The sequence below is a fragment of the Rhinolophus sinicus genome, linkage group LG04 (assembly GCF_036562045.2).
Source record: "Rhinolophus sinicus isolate RSC01 linkage group LG04, ASM3656204v1, whole genome shotgun sequence".
Lineage (NCBI taxonomy): Eukaryota > Metazoa > Chordata > Mammalia > Chiroptera > Rhinolophidae > Rhinolophus > Rhinolophus sinicus.
Window position 1 is genome coordinate 113,277,822 of NC_133754.1, and position 18,511 is coordinate 113,296,332.

Genomic DNA, 18,511 nt, shown 5'->3' on the forward strand with positions numbered 1-18,511 from the left:
TGATTTACTTACATATTTATCAATATGAAAATAATCATCATTCTGAGTTGGAATATCCCTGAATCGGGAGATGATGGTCTCCCGCCCCTTCTCAGCCTGCCGTCCGGCCTCTGCTTCAGGTGACCTGCTGTCATAGGAAGACATGCTGCTCATCTCTGAACTGTGTGTAGATGAGCTCTTGCAAAGCGTAGTGTATATTTTGGGTGTCATCACCAGGCCTCAGTTTGGTGCTGCCAGTGGGTTTGCAGCTGGCCTCCAGCTCTGTTCTTTGGCTGCAGCCAGACAGTGAGCTGGCTGCCTGCAGCTTCCCTCTGACCTGTCCCACTCGTGCTTTTTCCATCATTTCCGGTGCGGCTACCCCTCGACTTCTGCATCCCTGCTTCAGGCTGGTGTCTCATCTGAATGAGCCATCTAGATTCATTGCTGCCTTAGGACCTGTCCCTACTGAAGGTTTTACTCTCTCCCTCCCATTCAGCTCCTGGGAAATTCTCAAGGAGAGATGGCCCCCAGCCAGCGTGAGCTGGGAATCACCTGGCCTGGAGCCTCCTCTCCCTCCACATCCTGGGCCTGCTTCTTGAAGCCTAAAGGGCAGCCCTGACCCCTCACCATTCTGAGTGCTGTTCCTCACTAGAGCCTGCACCCTGGGAAGTTCCAGGATGGCATCCTGAATGGGACTGTTCAAAGGACCCTGCAGGCCTGGAGCTTGTTTCGTTGGGCATCGGGGCTGCCCCCAGTGTAGCTGCAGACCCATCATAGCGGCCCTGCCTCTGGGAGTGGACTCCCATGGCGGTGAGAAACCTCCCTGGACCCAGGCGAGCAGCCCGTTAGCCTGCTCGTTTCTGGTTTCATGGCTAGTTATACGAGCTTCCCCTTGGGAGTGTCTAAATGTCAATGAATGTCTGTGAACCATGAAATTAAGGAACAGGAGGGGCTGTTCTCCATTACCTTTTCTTCCCTCTCCTCACATCTTTGTCTTGTTTTACCACACGGGACAATGTCGGCCACCAGCCACCATGAGCTCATTCCTAAGAAGGACGCATTGCCTTCAGTTCAGGAATGTGTGTCACCTGTTAAAAGTTATTTGTTTGGCCTGATCTTTCTGGGAGAAAAAAAAAAAAAAAAGAGAGAGAGAGAGAGTATAAAAGACTCAGTCCTAAAAAGGCAAAACAGAGCAGGGGTAGGTAAGGCAGCTGCTGGTCCTGGGAGGCAGTGCTGTCAGCTCAGGTCTTAGCATGAGCTCCTGTGACTTCTAAGGTGGTGGCTCCCAAACCAGGATGCATGCCACATACAAAAATCTCAGGGAAACAAGGTTTAGGGTCTGTCTGATCCTAAATAGCGAAGCCTTGCCCTTGTTTTAGATGGGGGTGGGGGCATCCCCATCTGCCTAGTGTTCCTAGGCCAGGCTGTTGCAAGGCTCCCAGACATTCTTAGGGTGGCCTGGAAGCTGGGAAGAGTTGGGAGCTCAGAGAACAGAATCCCGAATTTCCTGGCTCCAAACAACAGGGCCGCAGTGTTCAGTGGTAGCCCCGAGGGAAGAAAACAGAAAGAGTCCTTAATCAGTGCCCAGAAGCAGACGCACCCCACTCAAGCTGTAGCACTGGGGCTGACCCTCTCACTCCCAGGAGGCTCGTAATTTCCCCTGAAGAGGCCCAGGCTTTGCCACCAGCAGGAGGCTTTTGCTTTTCATTAAAAGGGGGAGGGGTACGTGGAAGGGAGAGATTTGCCTCTGAGCCCTATGTTTCTTCCAAAGGTCTAGTTGCATTAGTGACAGCTTATAGTGTAGACAAGAATCTCTGCTATAAACTGACGAAACCTGCTGTCAAAACACAGCCAGGTGCAACGAGGCCAACCCGGCTATAAATTGTCTTTAAGACCCAACTGGTATTTCCTTGGGTGCTTAACTGTTCAGTAAAAACAACAGCCTCAGAGAGAAAAGACCCTGATTTAGTGCATATCTTTCCATTCGTGAATGATCAGATGGCATCTTTTCATCCCTATACCCATTTTCTGCTGTTATTTATATGGTTGATGATGATTTACCTGCTCGCAGCCTTTTCACGCTCCTTGAGAGTTCCTTCTCGTTTCCACTTCAGTGAAAGGCTCTGCAAGAGCCGGGACCCTCCGGTTGCAGGAGCCTGGCGGTGAATGGGACACCTTGTTCTTTGTCTCCATCATTATAATATAAAGTTACTAGTGTGCTTGGCCTGGAATGACAACCAGAGCACTGAAATCACTCCGATGCTCTTTGTTCTCGTTAAAAATTTCTGTCCACCAGTAATTGAAGTCCTTCATGACAAAAGAGTCACGTTCTACTGGTGAAGTTTTCATTCCGCAGGTTACAGAGGCTTTTTGTCTTCTCAGGAAGGCTTGCCTTGTGGTTGGCCTCGATTTTCCTTTTTTGGCCACATTGAATGGAAATCATTTTTTTTTAAATGTGGAAATAGCTTCAACAGCAATAAAAGTAAGCATGAGCCCCAAAGAAGTAAAAGTAATTAGATCCAAACCTCTTTAAAGAACACCCAATCCTATAACCTTTGGCTTTGCAAACAGATTTAAATTTGATTGTACCATCAGAATTATAGATTGTTTCCTTTCAGACTATTTTTCTGATTATGGAAGTAATACATATATATTTTTTTGGAAAATAAAAAAGCTTGTAATGAAATAAAAATGACCCCGAGATAATTTTTTAAATAAATCCTTACAGTCATTTTTCTGTATGAATATATAGTTTACCCTTTCCTTTGTCTCCCTTTTTAAAAATAAAAATAGTATGTTCTCTAGAGCAGTTCAAGCAATGGCCCCTTCGATTGTACCCCCCAGAGATAATCTGTGACTAACAGGTTGGTGTCATTCCCTCTACACATTTTCTGTGCTGTACAGCATATAGGTGCATATTCTTTTAAAACAAAATTGGAATTTTTATTATCTGAACTTAAAGTCTTTACTATCCGAACTATATATCTTAAGTGGTGCTGGGAAAACTGGACAGATACATGCAAAATAATAATAATAATAATAATTGGAACATTTTCTTACACCACATACAAAAATAAACTCAAAATGGATTAAAGATTTAAATGTAAGACCTGAAACCATAAAACTCCTAGAAGAAAATATAGGCAGTAAACTCTGGCATTGCTCTTAGCAATATATCTTATTGGATGTATCTCTTTGGGCAAGGGCAACAAAAGAAAAAAATAAATAAATGGCACTACATCAAACTAAAGAGTTTTTCAACAGCAAAGGAAACCATCAACAAAACAAAAAGACAAGTTACTGAATGGTAGAAGATATTCGCCAATGACATATCCACTAAGGGTTTAATATCCAAAAAATATAAGGAATTCATACAACTTAACACCAAAAAAAAACCCAATTAAAAAATGGGCAGAGGACCTGAACAGACATTTCTCCAAAGAGGATATACAGATAGATGGCCAATAGACATACGAAAAGATGTTCAACGTTACAAATCATCAGGGAAATGCAGATTAAAACCACAATGAGATATCACCTCCCCCTGTCAGAATGGCTATCATCAATAAATCAACAAATAACAAGTGTTCCCAAGGATGTGGAGAAAAGGGAACCTTTGTACACTGTTGGTGGGATTGCAGATTGGTGCAGCCACTGTGGAAAACAGTATGGGGGTTCCTCAAAAAATTAAAAATAAAGCTTCCATATGATCCAGCAATTCTTCTGGATAGTTATCCCAAGAAAACAAACTATTTTAAAAGATGCCCCCATGTTCATGCAGCATTATTTATAATAGCCAAGATATGGAAGCAACCTAAGTATCCATCAATAGATCAATGGATAAAGGTTTGGTACATATATACAATGGAATATTACTGAGCCATAAAAAAGAATGAAATCTTGCCATTTGCAACTATAAGGATGGACCTAGAGTATATTATGCAAAGTGAAATAAGTCAGACAGGGAAAGACAAATACCATTATTTCACTCATGCAAAATCTAAACAAATAAAACAAATGAATTAACAAAACAGAACAGAAACAGACTCAGATATAGAGAACAAGCTGATGGTTGCCAGAGGGGAGAGAAGTGGTGGGGGGACAGGAATAAAAACAAAAGGTCCACAGTTTACTTTGTGCCTTATCAGCTGTGTGACCCCCCAGCAAATTAAAAAAAACAAAAAACTATTAGACTTTTAAAAGTCACAGAAAAATACTCAATTTCTTATACTTGTGTTGTCATAATTATTTTACCAAAAAAAATGGATTGTATTCCATTGTGTTCTAGATTATGATGGTTTTTGTATTTGCCTGATTACCCCAATGCTAACTAGCTGAAGAATGAACATATCTTTAGCACCCTGCCGATTTTAGAAGGGGGCAATTACAATTCACTATACTCAGTCTGTATTAAAAAAGAGGAATCTTACATTTAATATTCTGCAGTAAATACCCACCCACGAAGGCAGACGCTGAAAGAACATTAGGAGGTGAAAATCAACTGCGCTGCATGGGGCTTCACTGTGTGACTTCCACTACAGTTAATGGGTGTTTGGTAACCAGTTCCCTGTGTGTCACTGGCTCTCATATGTACTCCTGAGGGCCAGACAAAACCAGAGCGATTCAGGAACTTCCTAAGATCTCAGAGTTAGAGCTTATTTTCAAAAAATAAATGAAAGCAAACACAAAGTTAAAAAAAAAAAAAAAAAAGGCAGTTTCCCATATCCCTTGATATAATTCAAGGGCAATAATTTTTAGCAGCTGCATAGCTGTCTAATGAATAGTACCATAATTTGATTTACTGAGACCTGTCTCCCGCCACTGTTGAAATAGTAAACATCATTTCTAAGAAAGTTGCCCTTTCTGCTAATTTGACAGTTCTATAAATAGATTTTGATTTCTTTTCATCTCTGCCCAAAGATCTCCACCACCCCACCCTATATGTACATATATTCCAATCTTCTTTTAAAACTTTTATATGCAAATACATTAGAAATAACTTTTTCCTGTCCAACCTTTCTTCTGTACTTCCTTATTTTCGTTGTTACAGAACTTTCTGACTCCTTCCTTTCTTTGATTTCCTGCTCACATTGCCAAGTCCTGATATCCTTATGTACATATTTATTAAATTTCTTTCCTTTCCTAGGCCTCCCCCATATTTTCATTATATTTTGCTTGGAATAGAGCAGTAGCTGGTTGGTCTTTTAGACATCAAGCTGTCCCCGTTTTCCATCGTCATCCACATCAATGTAAGTGAATCTTGCACAAACACAGCTCAGCTCCATCCTTCCCAGAAACCTTTTCCCCATTAGCAATGCATTTTGAACAAACTCTTTGGCCTGCTGTTTCAGGCTATTGGCAGAACTGCCCCAAGCTACCTATTTAAACTTTGTTTGTTACCACTCCTTGTCATGTGCCCAACTGTAATTACCAGTCTCCAAATATTTGTGAGCTTTACCACCACCTTCTTTGGTGTGTGCTCTTTTCTCCCCTTGGGATGCTTTCCTCTCTCTGGATTTAGCAAGTATCTTAACTTGTCTTATATTGTTACTGTTTGTATGTGTCTCATACCTCCCCTGCCCCACCAGGGAAACAAGGGTATTTGACTCATCCTGTATTACCTGCTGTGGTGCACATGGTAGATGCTCCAGGGCTCACTGTCCAGTATGGTGGCCACCAGCCACATGTGGTTATTAAGCACTTGAAAAATAATCTAGTGCACCTGGAGAGCTGAATATTTAATTTAATCTAAATTTAAATTTAAAATCTAATAATCCAGTTATTGTTTGGAGGAATTTAGTTATGTGAATGAATCCACCTTTTCCATTGTAAATTTTATAAAATCAAAATATAGACCAAGCATTTATGATTAAAATTTAGCATCCAAATTGAGATGGATTGTGAAAACACTCACATTTAGAGGATTTAGTACAAAAAAAGAAGGTAATATATCTCATTAATCATTTTTTAAATATTGCCTACATGTTGAAATAATATTTTGGATACATTATAACCCAATATATATCCCATAAAATATATTATTAAAATTAACTTTAGCTGCTGTGTCTTACTTTTGTAACACTAGAAAATTTTAAATGACACGTGTGGCTTCCATATAGTCCTAGTGAACGGTGCTGCTCTAAAGCTATTAGCTGATTTAAATTGAGTGTATGATGCCTTAAAATCCCCAACCTAATAGGCACCGTTGAAATCATCTGTATATTTTTCAAACGTATGGATAAAGATAGAGCTGGCCAGTCCATAGATGCCCTTCAGTCTGCTGTGACAGTACAGATGATCAAAATCCATGGATGGGAGAGCTTCACAGAAGTCACTAGGAAGGGTACGAATGAATTACCAGCCTTAGTTTGGCTCTTAATTTCAACTCCCAGGCGACCTGTTTCCCAAAGTGCTACAAGTAGCACACTGATGCCGTGACTGTCCCAGCCCTTCTGTGGCTCCTTCTACTCTGGGGGAAATGCTTATCAGCCATTAAATGGCACAATCACAGGCAGCAAGTGGCAGTGTCAAGGATAGAGAAGACGGGAACAGCCGGTTGGTCCCTTACAGTGTCCTGGAAATAGGCAAGAATCAGCTCAAGCTCTCAGACTCGCTCCTGAATCCCAGAATTTAGAACAGCAGGTTATTGTGTCATCTTGGAAAATGCCACTTCTTTCCAAGCCAACACTTGCCAGTTGCCAAAGGCCACACAAGCACATGATGGAAAACTTTTTAAGTCTTGCAGGGAAAATGCAGTAGTCACAAAATTGAGGAAACTTGATAAGATATGATGTAAGAGACTTTCTGTCAATTGGAACTCTTAGCACCGAGAAAGCCAGGTGGTTTATTAGGAGAGTAACTTGTAGACTTCTTTTGCTATGTATTATTTAATATTACCAACATAATTCTAAGGCCTGTTAGAAATACTCACTCTCAGTAGTGGCTATTAAGAATTCTACATGTAATGGTCATTCAAGAAAACTGAGAATAGTTATTTTGCAAATTCCAGAGAAACTGTATTTTTCAAATTACATGTGCTGTGAGCGCCTTCGTTCTTTTATATCAATCATAGCAGTTGCCATAATGTGCTGTGCTTTGGGGCTCCTGATAATTTTGCTGTCATTTCCTGTCCATGGTTGGACTTACATTTTCTAAGTGACTGAACATTTTGTCAAGGATCCTCAGCGGTACACTGACTAGGTTCTCTGGATTTCCTGAGAGGAGGACCTGCAATGTCGATGTGTCACCAAAGCACCTGGCCCTTCCCACAGACTCAAAGTGATACACTGCTTGGCAGTCACAAGAGACAGGGTCTGTCCTCCCAGAGAGAAGTAGGTAACTGCGGGTCTGTGCTGGGCGTTGTGTTTTATTCGGGGCATCTTGTTTGACACTGTCCAGGTGTATTGGCACTATGGTGACACAGGAGACATTTTCCTTTGGGGCACCAAATGAAAACTCTGTGTTCTTTCTTCTGTTCTCTGCCTTCCAAAACCTGATTTCCAGAAAGAATTTGAATCTTATTCATCGTAGTCTAAGACGAGACTCCTAGTAAATAATGAGGATGAAAAGTGTTTCCTCGCCCTTGAAAATTTTCTTTGTAAGTGTAGAGAGAAATCCAGTATTTGCTTGGTTGTTCTGCTTTTTGGAACAGAAGAGAAAGGATCAGGAGTCGCTTTGAAAAGTCTCTTCGGCTCAGTCCAGTTGATGGAGACAGTTGGTAGTGGCCTGTGCACACGTGGGTTTTAATAAAGAGACAAGGCTGAGTATTTGCCAGAAGCATAGCTTTACAGGCTCGGGTTAGAGGCCCTGGGGGTCACTTACTCCAGTTATGCCGAGTCCTGGAAGCTCTTTAAAACTACACATCCTGGTTGTAGCTCACACCTGCTAAGTAGGGCTAGGACCCATATTCTGTCAAAAGAAGTTTCCTTCTTTTCTGAGTACATAATCTAAACAGAGTCCTTCGATTTTATACTTTTCCTGAGAAATCCAGGTATTTGGCTTTCTGGTTTAGTTTCCAAGCGTTGTGCTGGGCAGTGAGTGGGCATGCAAAGCTCTGCCCATGAGCGCATGGCCTGTAGGGGTGTCCACAGACCAACCTCTGTTCACCCTGCACACAGGGGGCCTCTGCCTGGGCTTGGGATCTGGGTAGAGGTCAACTTCCTATATTTGCTGTGCTGGGCAAGCCAGAGACTGAGTGCATAGAAAACAGCATTTTTGCATGCTGGGGACCTGGCTGCACCCCACTCGGTCACAAGGCAGCCAGCTCATTGTGCAGGGCAGGCAGTGTGACTGTCCTCAAGGTGCCCAGTCCGGTGGGCCATGTTTGGACATACAGTGTCATCCATTTTTCAGATTCACACATACTGTGCACCCACAGAGAGAATCACTTAAGTAAGGACACTGTAGCTCTCAGAAAAAGCGATACCATTTAATAGGCTCTTGTTGGAATAGTGCTTTATTTATTTTGTAGAGAGAGATCTTCAGAAAGATCTCAACGTGCCCTCAAAGAATTAGGACACAGATAGTTTCGGATTGTAAACCTTTATGTCAATAGAAAAACATCTGATTCTACTTTTTAAGAAGAACTTCACCCATTCTTCCTTTTATTAGGATGACGACATCCTCTGGGAGTCTCTTCATCAAAGGCAGATTGCTCTCTGTCTGCATTACGCTCTTGCCACGCCCGGGGGACGCCCTGAGCCCCAGCAGTGCAGCGTGTCGTGCACATGTGCGCAAGCGCAGGCCCGCTGGGCTCTGACACTGCACAGGCTCTGCTGCTGTTCAGGTCTGCACCCCAGGCTCTGGGTAGCGGCTCTGACCGTGGGCGTGCAAGGTTCTCGGGGGGCCTGCCACCAACTTCTCCGCCAGAGCCCCTGCTGACAAGGAGCGCTGTCCCGGACACTTGGCTGCTTCTAGAACACTGACTTCTTTTTTTGTAGAGAGCCATTATGTCGAACAAAATAGGCATATAATACATTTATCATCTACGTGTATATATTTCTTGGGTGTGGCCTCTATTGCTTCGTGGTTAAATATTAGTTTTTTCTGGTGTTGAACAACTTCTAGTCTGCTTTAGAATCCTAAGTAGGGGTAAGTCTTGGAGAAGAGCTCATCTTTCCAGCCATGGGGGGAGCTGCACTCCAGGACAGGTGGGCTGATCCGCCCAAGCTCGTCACCGTAGTAGTGGCAGAGCTGGACTCTGATCCAGGACCCCGGGCCTCAGCACGCCCGACTAAGGCATTTTGTGTTTTTAGCAGGGTTGCTTTTAATCCAAATCTGCTTGGTCTCATCCTTGCCTCAGTTTTTATAAGAGCTATAAAGAGATAATAAATAAATACAGCAGAGAGCTCTGAGCAGTGATGATTTTTAATCTAATCAGTAACTACTCTTTTTCCTGAAACTGTTTTCTAATGGACAAAAATGGGCTTTGTGCATATAGTAATGTAAACCTCACTTTCCGGGGTTTTTCGTGAATATGTGTCATGGGTATACACTCCCCTCTTCCATTTAGATATTTCTAAATGGTAGCCCTGTGTATCTGACTGTATATTTTGCATAGGAAATACTGGACTTTATTGCATCAGAGAGCTGGTGAACACATCAGCTGGTGTGAATGAAAGTGAGTGAGCGTGGAGATTAGTGTAGGTCTTTCCTTTAGAAAGACACAACTGTTCCTCTTTTGAGATGGAAACTAAATTAGATAATAAATACCAGGTCACCAAAACAACAAAGGAGAAAAAGCCATTGGTTGAACCAAAAAGTGTCTATGTACCTTCTAAAGCATTTAAGGGATGTTTCCCATATCCCCTTATTTGCTTTCAGAAGCAAACTCCAACTAGAGTCCCTGGTTTTGTCCTCATTTTGTCCCCTCTGTTGAAACAGAGCAGGAGAATGTCAGGGGCACCATGCAGTGTCGGACAGCCAGCAAGTGTATCCCAGGTCAGGGTAACAGTCAGTGACTGTCAAACTGCCCAAGTCCAAATGTGAGTTTAAAAAGGGCAGCATTTGTGTCGCACACGTTTCTCTGTATGGCAGCTGTCCACAATTTATTGGCACTTGGTAAAGAGTGTGTTCAGCTCCTTCAGTAGAAGACCCCATCTTTCTAGGTCGGTTTTCCAGCGTAGGCCTTGAGGAGCTCAGTGTTTTCTTCCTCTCATCCTGTCTGGTTATAACCAGCGCCATCACACTCTCAGTGGGGTGCAGACAACTTGATGCAGAAAGTGCAAGGTTGCATTATTTTGAGATTAATGAGCAAGAGTGGAGGCTGGGTGGAGGAGGAGAAGCCATTGCGTTCTACCCACTTTGCTGTCTTCACAGAGCAAAGTGTAGTGAAGTGTTGCTTTGTGGGCTTAGTCCTGTATTGGATGATGGAAGAATTGATGAAGAGTAGATGCAGCTTTGGAGGCAGCCCCACAGCAAGCTGTGTGACCATGGGCGAGCCGCTGGCCTTCTCTGAGTCCTCATGGCTTTGGGGAGTGAGGGAGCTGGCCTGGGTGAAGGCCAGACCCACTTTGCACCTCACGTCACTGCGTCCCTATGTCACTATGTGCCGGCCTGGTACCTCGCTGAGGCCCGAGCGCCAGGTGTGCTGTTTGCCTCTGAGAGGAGGAAGGTTGGGATGTACTTTCCCTCTAAGTGTCTTCCATTCCTCATGTTGAATTATCCTCAGACTGAAAACTTGCCCTTAGTTTGTAGTGATACTGGGTGAGTTTTCATATGAGTTTTGTCCTGAGTTGTATTTTATAAATGTACACTAACAAGAAACCCTGTTTGTGCATTTCTTTTTTCTCCTACTGGAAAATTGCTATTTGAAAGATTATTGGGAGAAATCTTAAGTCATAATCAATCTGCCAGAGCATTTATGCTGGTCGACCGTTGAAAAATATGCTCACTTGTAATTTAAATCAGTTATTCACAGATATTAACCTGTTTGACCAGCAGGAGATGAAAAAACTTTTTCCAGGGTTGTTAATGTCTTGAAATTCCTGCAGATTAATAAGCACTGCAGGTGACTTTTACCTTGGACAGTGGCAACCATTACATCTAGGGTACATTTGGAGACATAAAAATAAGTCAGTACTCATTTATGTCTGCTGCCTAAATGACCTTGGGGAAAGTAGTCCGGTGCAGTCTAGGTTGCCTTTTGAAGGAGGGGAAAACACTGGGGCCAAATGCTCCAGAAGGAAAACCTCATTTTTTATGCTGCTTTTATATTTAAATCATTAGAGTATTTGCCGCTTTAAAAAATGAAAACAAGCAGAGCCAGTAATGAAATGTTTATGAGAAATTGCTACAGTGGTCACAGCACAGATTGCTGCAGACTGGTGCTCCTTATCCTGAGAAAGCAGGACCTATTCGGGGGGTGAGGTATAACAAGAAATGATCAAACCCAGATGCTTCCCTAAAATTATATTTCCAGTGCATTTATATGTCTGTTACAAAGTGTGCTACATGCTAAAAATATTTTCCTTTGTAGGTGGAGGGAAATTTCAAACCGCACTGAGGGCTACATAGATCAGATGGTTTTTCTTAAGAGCGTTAAGGGCATCCTGCTTGTTATTAGCCCTGACTTTCCAATATGACATTATTTATGCCCAAAAGCTTCACAATTCAATTCTTCTTTAATTTCAGCAACTTTATTGGCATGAAAATGCATGGAAGGGAGGCCAGAGTCAATACATCAGAATTGGGGGCTAAGACTCCAGGGCGACCAGTGATGATGGGATTTCACTGGAGAGAGCGTCTGCTTCCCAGTGGCATTTCCTTGGGGAGGAATCACCTCTCCTGTCTCCAGCCTGTTCTCCAAGTGTTCCATCTCCTTTTCTCTCTGTGCTCTCTTTCTTTTTCCTCACTTGTGCATGCCGTCACTTTTCACTATTCTGTGCAGCCAAGCAAACATATGTTCTCTTTACGATTCTTCTCAGTTGTATTTATTACAAAGTAGACGTCTGAGTTCCCAATAGGTTTCTCCCCCTCAAATTGTATTTCTTCATCACTGTCGTTGAGTTTGTAATTGAAGGATGTCTGTCTGGGTTTGGCATAAATGCTTCTAGTGAATTAAGCTGTAAATGGGTCAATCCAAGAATGTATAGGTTGTATAACTCCATTAAATTATATTTTTATTTAATTCTTTCCTCTCCCCCTTTCTCCTTAGTATACTGTGTAATAGAACATCCAGAATGAAAAAAAAAGTGTCATTTTACTGAGTAGAGTCTAGATCAAGTGCATAAAGCGTAATAACTGTTTACTGCTCCTTGTCACGACTGTATGAGACAGGCATTATTATTACACCCATTTTATAGATGAGGAAACTGAAAAGCACATCTGTCTGACTGAAAAGCCCAAGTTCTTAATTATTGCATTGGTTTTAAGTGCATGTAACTACTACGAGGATTTTAGATGTTTTTGCATCTAGCACCTGGTCTTGCTGGTACCTTCAGAGAACAATGTAGAAAATGTGAAATTTCATTTTATAACAACAGTGGGCTTATTGTTTTGAGTGAATGGGACCAGAAAGGGTATGATCTCCTCTAGACTAAGGCAGATGAGGAAGAGAACTTGCTTCCTCATGTCCACTAGTCCTCTGGGAAGGGATAGACACTTGTTTGCAGTGGCTCAAACGTGTCGTATCTCTGCAGGTTCCGTCCAGCGGCATTGTATCTGTGTGGTGGTCAGGTGAGGCTTTTTATTATGATGTCACAACTCAGTAATTTGAGAACTTTGGAAGTTTACTTAGGTTCAAAATACCAGACAGGCTTTGGTTTTGGAAAGGAATGAGCATTTACTGGTCTACATTGTGCCTCTGGCTTCAAGTGCCGTCTGATTTCATCCTCAGCACAGCTCTGGGAGGCAAATAGAATTATCTCCATTTCACAGGCGTGGAGAGGTTGTGTAACACTCACCTTCTGCGTGGCAAGGCCGGACGGTGCCTAGGTCTGAATTCTCACCACATATGGCTTTGTACAGAGACAGGTCAGCCACATTCATAGGACAGCACTTAAAAAACAGCAACAGCATATTTGGTTGTACATTCGCATGATTTCCAGGGCCCTTGAACCTCAGAGAGCAAGGTAGTGAAACAAGAAATGCTCAAATAGCAGGCAAAGCTAAAACAGACCAAGTATTTACACTATAAATTGAAATTGATAATTATAAAAACAGCGAGGACCAGAAGACTGTTAGTTTTAAGAGAGCCTAATATACCTAATATTGATGTGAATATAAATTAACTGGGTGGATTCTTAAATTCTGCATATTAGGAGGTGTTTATGATGGGTCTAATAAAGCTCTAATGTTCTTTGTGGTCCTTTTCCATCTCTCACACTACTGAGCACAAAAGCTGTGTTGTGTGCAGAATGGCTGGGTTTATCCCTAGTAGAAAGAAGTTATGTTTGGTATCTAAAGAACAATAAGAGTTTGCTGCTTGGCTGATCAATGCTGGATCAAGTTCACATTCCCGGCTCCTACTCTCCCACCTACACATGTGGGGGTGGAAGCAGAGCAATGGGAGGGAGGACAGATCCTTTTTTCACACACACACACACACACACAGAGAGAGAGAGAGAGAGAGAGAGAGAATGAGATGTGAGCTTGGGCTTTCCTAATATGGACATAGCTGGGCCTGGGTAGCATTAAACATGGATTTAATCCACTGCTGGAGGAAACATCCTACAAAAGGTAAAGAGATTAGCAGCCAATCAATTCTGGACCTTCCCATTGTTTTCCTGGAACACCTCTTATATGGATCTAAATGTTTGGCGAACAAACATTCTGGAAAATAAGCTTTCTCATATATTATATATATTTGGGACAGCCACCCACCCCCAACTGTGATGGATTTTATTTTCGTTATTTGGTGTGTGTGTGTGTGTGTGTGTATGTGTGTGTGTGTTTGTGACAGAGAGAGAGAGAGACACACAGAGAGAGAGACACAGAGAGAGGTCTTACTAATACTTCTGAATAGAGGTAGGATGATTCAGGCCCGTCCCTCTTATTTATTTCAAGTTGTAACTTCATTGGGTACCTTTGGGAGGCCAGATGACAGGCAACCCAGTATAAGTGCCAAAGTGTTTACAAAATAGAATGCAGGCGGAAGAGAGCTAGACCTGCTGGGAGTCACAGACTCCCTGATGCCCAGCCTCTGGGACGAACAGTGGAGCGCAGGCTCTCCAAACACACAGACTCACAGATACCACACCCATTCCATCCTAGGGAATAATCCAAGGGGCCTAGACGTCAGTGTCTGCTTTTCAAGTTTGTGAAATGTCAGCGTATATGTTTGTGCTTTGAATTAGTAAGCAACGTCTTTGTAAGGCATTTCCAGAGTAGTTTTCCTATAGCATCAGTGCATGGTGTCTTTTCTAAAGAAGGAAGCCCATTTGGTTAGAGCACAGTGCCCAAGACTCGAAGGAAGTTCTACTTAGGTTGCTTCGTGTTTGGGACAGTCGCTTTGCACACACAAAGGGTCTTTTGCATTCACTGTCCCCTAATTCTAGTCATCAGTTTTCCAAATGCAATCTGTTTGTTTCCATGGTATGGGTGGCTGCCACCGACATAATTAGAATATTGTCCACAGGGGGTCAGGGGGCAGTACCACCTCATGTCTACAGCCTTCCGGGTCAACACTAAATTAAGGTTCCTGGAAGACAAGGATCTGTGCTCCTTTCACTTAGGATCCAGAATCCTATTTACGACGAACCTGGACAAAACTCTAAAAACTCAAATATCCATTCGTTCTTGCCTTCCTTCTGGGTAGTGTTGAGCTCATCCACTTCTCTTTAGTTCGTGCGTGTGTGTGTGTGTGTGTGTGTGTGTGTGTGTGTGTGTGCAACTCATCTTTCCCAGAAGTTTATCTCTAAGTGTAAGCTATGAGAAACATTATCCTGGGTCAGCCGACAGCCCAGGCCACCCGGCATTGTGTCTGCTGTCTGCCCAAAGGGACTTACTGTCATAGAACAGAAGAGGTAGCTGTTATCTGTGGCATTGACCTTGAAATGTTGATGTCTCTCAAACATCTGGAATACCTTCATAGTACCCTGTTAGAGATGAGTCATCATTAAAATGAGCTAAACCAGTGGTTCTCGATACTGGCTGCACATTGGAATCCCTGGGGGGTGGGGGGTGGGGAGGGCTTTAAAAACTGATGCCTGGGTCCTACTCTCAGAGAGGAGAATCTAAGTTATCTGGAGGGCCACCTGGGCATTAGGAATTGTAACACCCCTCCACCCCACCCCCGTGATTCTAATAAGTGGTCAGAGGTGGGAACCACTGGTCTGAAGCCACTCCTACATAATTTTATATTTCACCTGTAAAATTCTTGAAGTTTATAGTGTCTCTGAATGTTAATTTCCTGTAAAGAATTGCGGTGCTACAAGCGTTGAGGGGATGTACTGATACCTGTTTTCTAAAGTGGCTGTTACAATAGACTTTCGCGGTATGGGACTATATTTTATGGGTCGTGTTTTGATCTGATCTACATTATAAGCATGTATTTTAATGTGAGGTGGCCATGCTAGATGTTCCCTAAGCTCTCTTGCTGGAGTGGAAAGAGCACTACATTTCCAGCCAGATCTAAGGGCCCCGCAATATGAAGTCCTAAAGGTACTAACATTTCCTAAGACTCAGTTTCCTCATCCTGAAGGTGCAACTGTGTACGACAAATAGAATGGTGTGTATGTGGAAGTGCTTTGTAAACTGTTCAGTCCTAGACAAAATTGGCCACTCTGGTTCTTTCTACTAGTTCTGAGGTTCCATGGTCTCAGGTATGTGTAGCCCTTCAGTACCTATTTTGTCTGTAAGCCACTTCCCTCCAGCTTCTAGCGATGTTGTTTGCTTCTTAGTTCCAGAAGCCTAGAATTTGATAAATAACAACTGCCTTCTCTTGTAAGAACGTCACACGTGTCATTTGATCTTCACAACTCTATGAGAATAGAGGCTTAGAGAGGTCACACAGCTAATCAGTGGCAGTGCCTGGATTCAAACCCAGACAGGCTTATACCATACCACACTGCAGCCCGGTCATATGAGTCTTCTGAGGACAGGGATGGTGTCTGATTCATCTTTGTGTTCACCAAGTCTAATGCTCTGTTTTGCAGCAGGCACTCAGTATGTTAAGTGAATAACCCGTCCATATGTCCAATTTACATTCCTCTTCCTGCAGTCTTAAGTCCATCTCCCCTGGTTTTGATATCAAGAGAGATAAAATACTTGGTGGGTTAACATTTTTATATTAGTCCTGTGTAATGTTTGTATGGTATTATATTAATTTTTTTGTTTTATTTTTTAGTTCTTTACCTTGAATTTTATAAGTAAGGTATAATCATATGTCCTCATCTTCTACACTTCACCTCTAAGTGTTGTTAATAGAGAGATTTATTAGAACCAGAAAAATTTTTCCAGACCTCCTACCCCTAGCCCCAAGAAAAGAAAATAAAAAAAATAAAAAAATAAATCCAGAATATTTTAGCTATTCATACTCCTCCTTGTCCAAAACGGGGCTAAGGCAGCTTCCAAAGCAAAATATAGCATGATCAAAAATAAAATAAGAAACATAAAAATAAGAAAAGTGAAAATAATGGTGGGAAAATAAGTTTGGCCCAGGAATTACATTAGCGTACAATATGCACCCCCTAAAGTTCCCATGCCTGGCTTAAAGTAGGGTTACAGAGCTTTCTAGAAGGGGGAAACCCTTTTCACTTGCAGTGTTCATGGGGCAAAACAAACTAGCTGCCTAAGTGTAACACTTCCTGATGTTGATACTAGGAAGAAATCTTTCCTGTAGGTCCTCACAGAAAACTACTATTTAATGAGGTAAACAACCCTCTAAAACAATCCTTACGGTAAACACTGTGATAGATTTTATGGGGATGTTTCTTACGATGCACCTCAATAAAGGTTGATGGCTTCTTATTAGAACATAATGCCCTAAAAGGAATTTCACACAGCACCAGTGAGAGGGATGCAGTCTGGCTCCAGCTGTGTGGTGGTCTGCCCTCATCCAAGAGGATCTCATATAGGAGTTCTGGCAACAGAAAAATCTGTGACCCAGACGATGGATGTATGTGGGGAGTGGTGGGAGGGGCTGTGTGCCATATAGGTGTATTTTTCTCTAGGGAGCTAGCTAGCTAAGAGCTGATAGCTAATGCTTCATCAGAGTCTCGGGGGCGGGGCAGTCAAGAAATGGAAGAACTGAACATGTCCCCTGGGGCAAGCTCTGTACAAGGTTTTGAGGAACAGTGAGCTCAGGGTTGTGGTTGCTGAGGGGAAGCAGTTCTGTTAGCCAGGTCACTGCAGAGCAAACGTGGGATGGATTTCCTTTTTAGAAAACCATGCTTCATAAGGATTTCCACTAAGAGGTCCATTTGGTAGGGCCAAAATCCTCTTCAGAAAGAAATTAGGCGTTCATTCTAACACAGAGGCAAAGTGGGCAATAATACAAGTTACGTGTAATTTTTCTAAAAGCAACTAAAAATATATCATAAAAGAATGTTACATTTAAAAAATGACAGAGCAAAATTTAAAGACATAAACATTTGATAACTTTGCCCCTAATCCTTACTTGTTATTATTTGCAACTTAAACTAACCTTGATTTTATTTCTACACCCGTGTAGACTCTTACTTTTTAATTCATCCCAAATATATGTTGGCTACACAGCCCTTCTGAAGGCAGCCAAAGTTCCGGGACCTCTCTACCTTGTTCCGTATTAAAAAATCCCTGACTTCTTATAGTGGACAGTTTTCCTGCCGCTGTGCCCAGGGGAGTGTCATTTGCCATCGGAGGCAGTTAGGTGTAACTCAGGGCTCCCCTGTGTGCCCCTCCGGCCTCTGGTCACTAGGAAGGAGTGCTGCTGCTTCTCCTTCCTCCGATTGAACCTCATCACGAGGCTGCACACACATCCATATGAACAGTATGAAATTGGCATCACTATCGTTTTCCAGCGAAAGAAGTCATCTCTTTACTAAAACAGGTCGTCGGAAGAAAACGGAGAAAGGTTTTCCCTCCAGAACTAATCTCCAGCCACTAGGTGAAGTAATGCTTTTATTTTAAAGCAATGGCATTTTCCTCAGCCTCTGAAATTGTCTTCAGCTATTATAAACTGCTTTGACAAGAAACTTTCTTAGAACAATTTCCTTTTAAAACTTGCGTCTCTACTGCACAAAACATTTTTTAAAGATATAATTCAAATAGAAAACATCTGTTTTTGAAGATAGCTTTAAAGTGCTTTTACCACATTCTCAAAGATAGTTGTTAGGGTATCCATCCCGGACTACAGAATTGCAAGTTTTAAAAAGTCGTCTTCCTCCAGTTTCTCCACACCCGAACTCCACTGGGGTCAGCTCATGAAGAAAGGGAGATTTAGGTAGACAAAAAGGGGAAATGTGTTGAGGTAATATTAAACGCAATCAAGAATATTTTTCCAGTGTCATGCAATAGGTTAATATTTTATTCTAGATTAAATTCAGTTCCTACTACCATTTTGGAATATAATTTTAGTGATTAATATATGAGGGAATTAGGGACTTTTATTTCT

General features: G+C 42.3%; 1 protein-coding gene across 13 annotated transcripts in view; it reads left to right on the forward strand.

Annotated features, from left to right (window-relative positions):
• The window catches only part of AOPEP (aminopeptidase O (putative)), a 344,124-nt gene that overhangs the window by 246,808 nt on the left and 78,805 nt on the right, over positions 1–18,511 (forward strand). Inside the window, exon 12 of one of the 13 annotated variants that reach the window (XM_074330243.1) lies at positions 476–16,430. The exons of the other annotated variants lie outside the window; for them this stretch is intronic. Coding sequence (XP_074186344.1) covers positions 476–598 — 123 coding nt within the window. The 3' untranslated portion in view covers positions 599–16,430. Of the gene's footprint in view, positions 1–475; positions 16,431–18,511 lie in introns of those variants that run through there. 13 annotated transcript variants of the gene reach the window in all.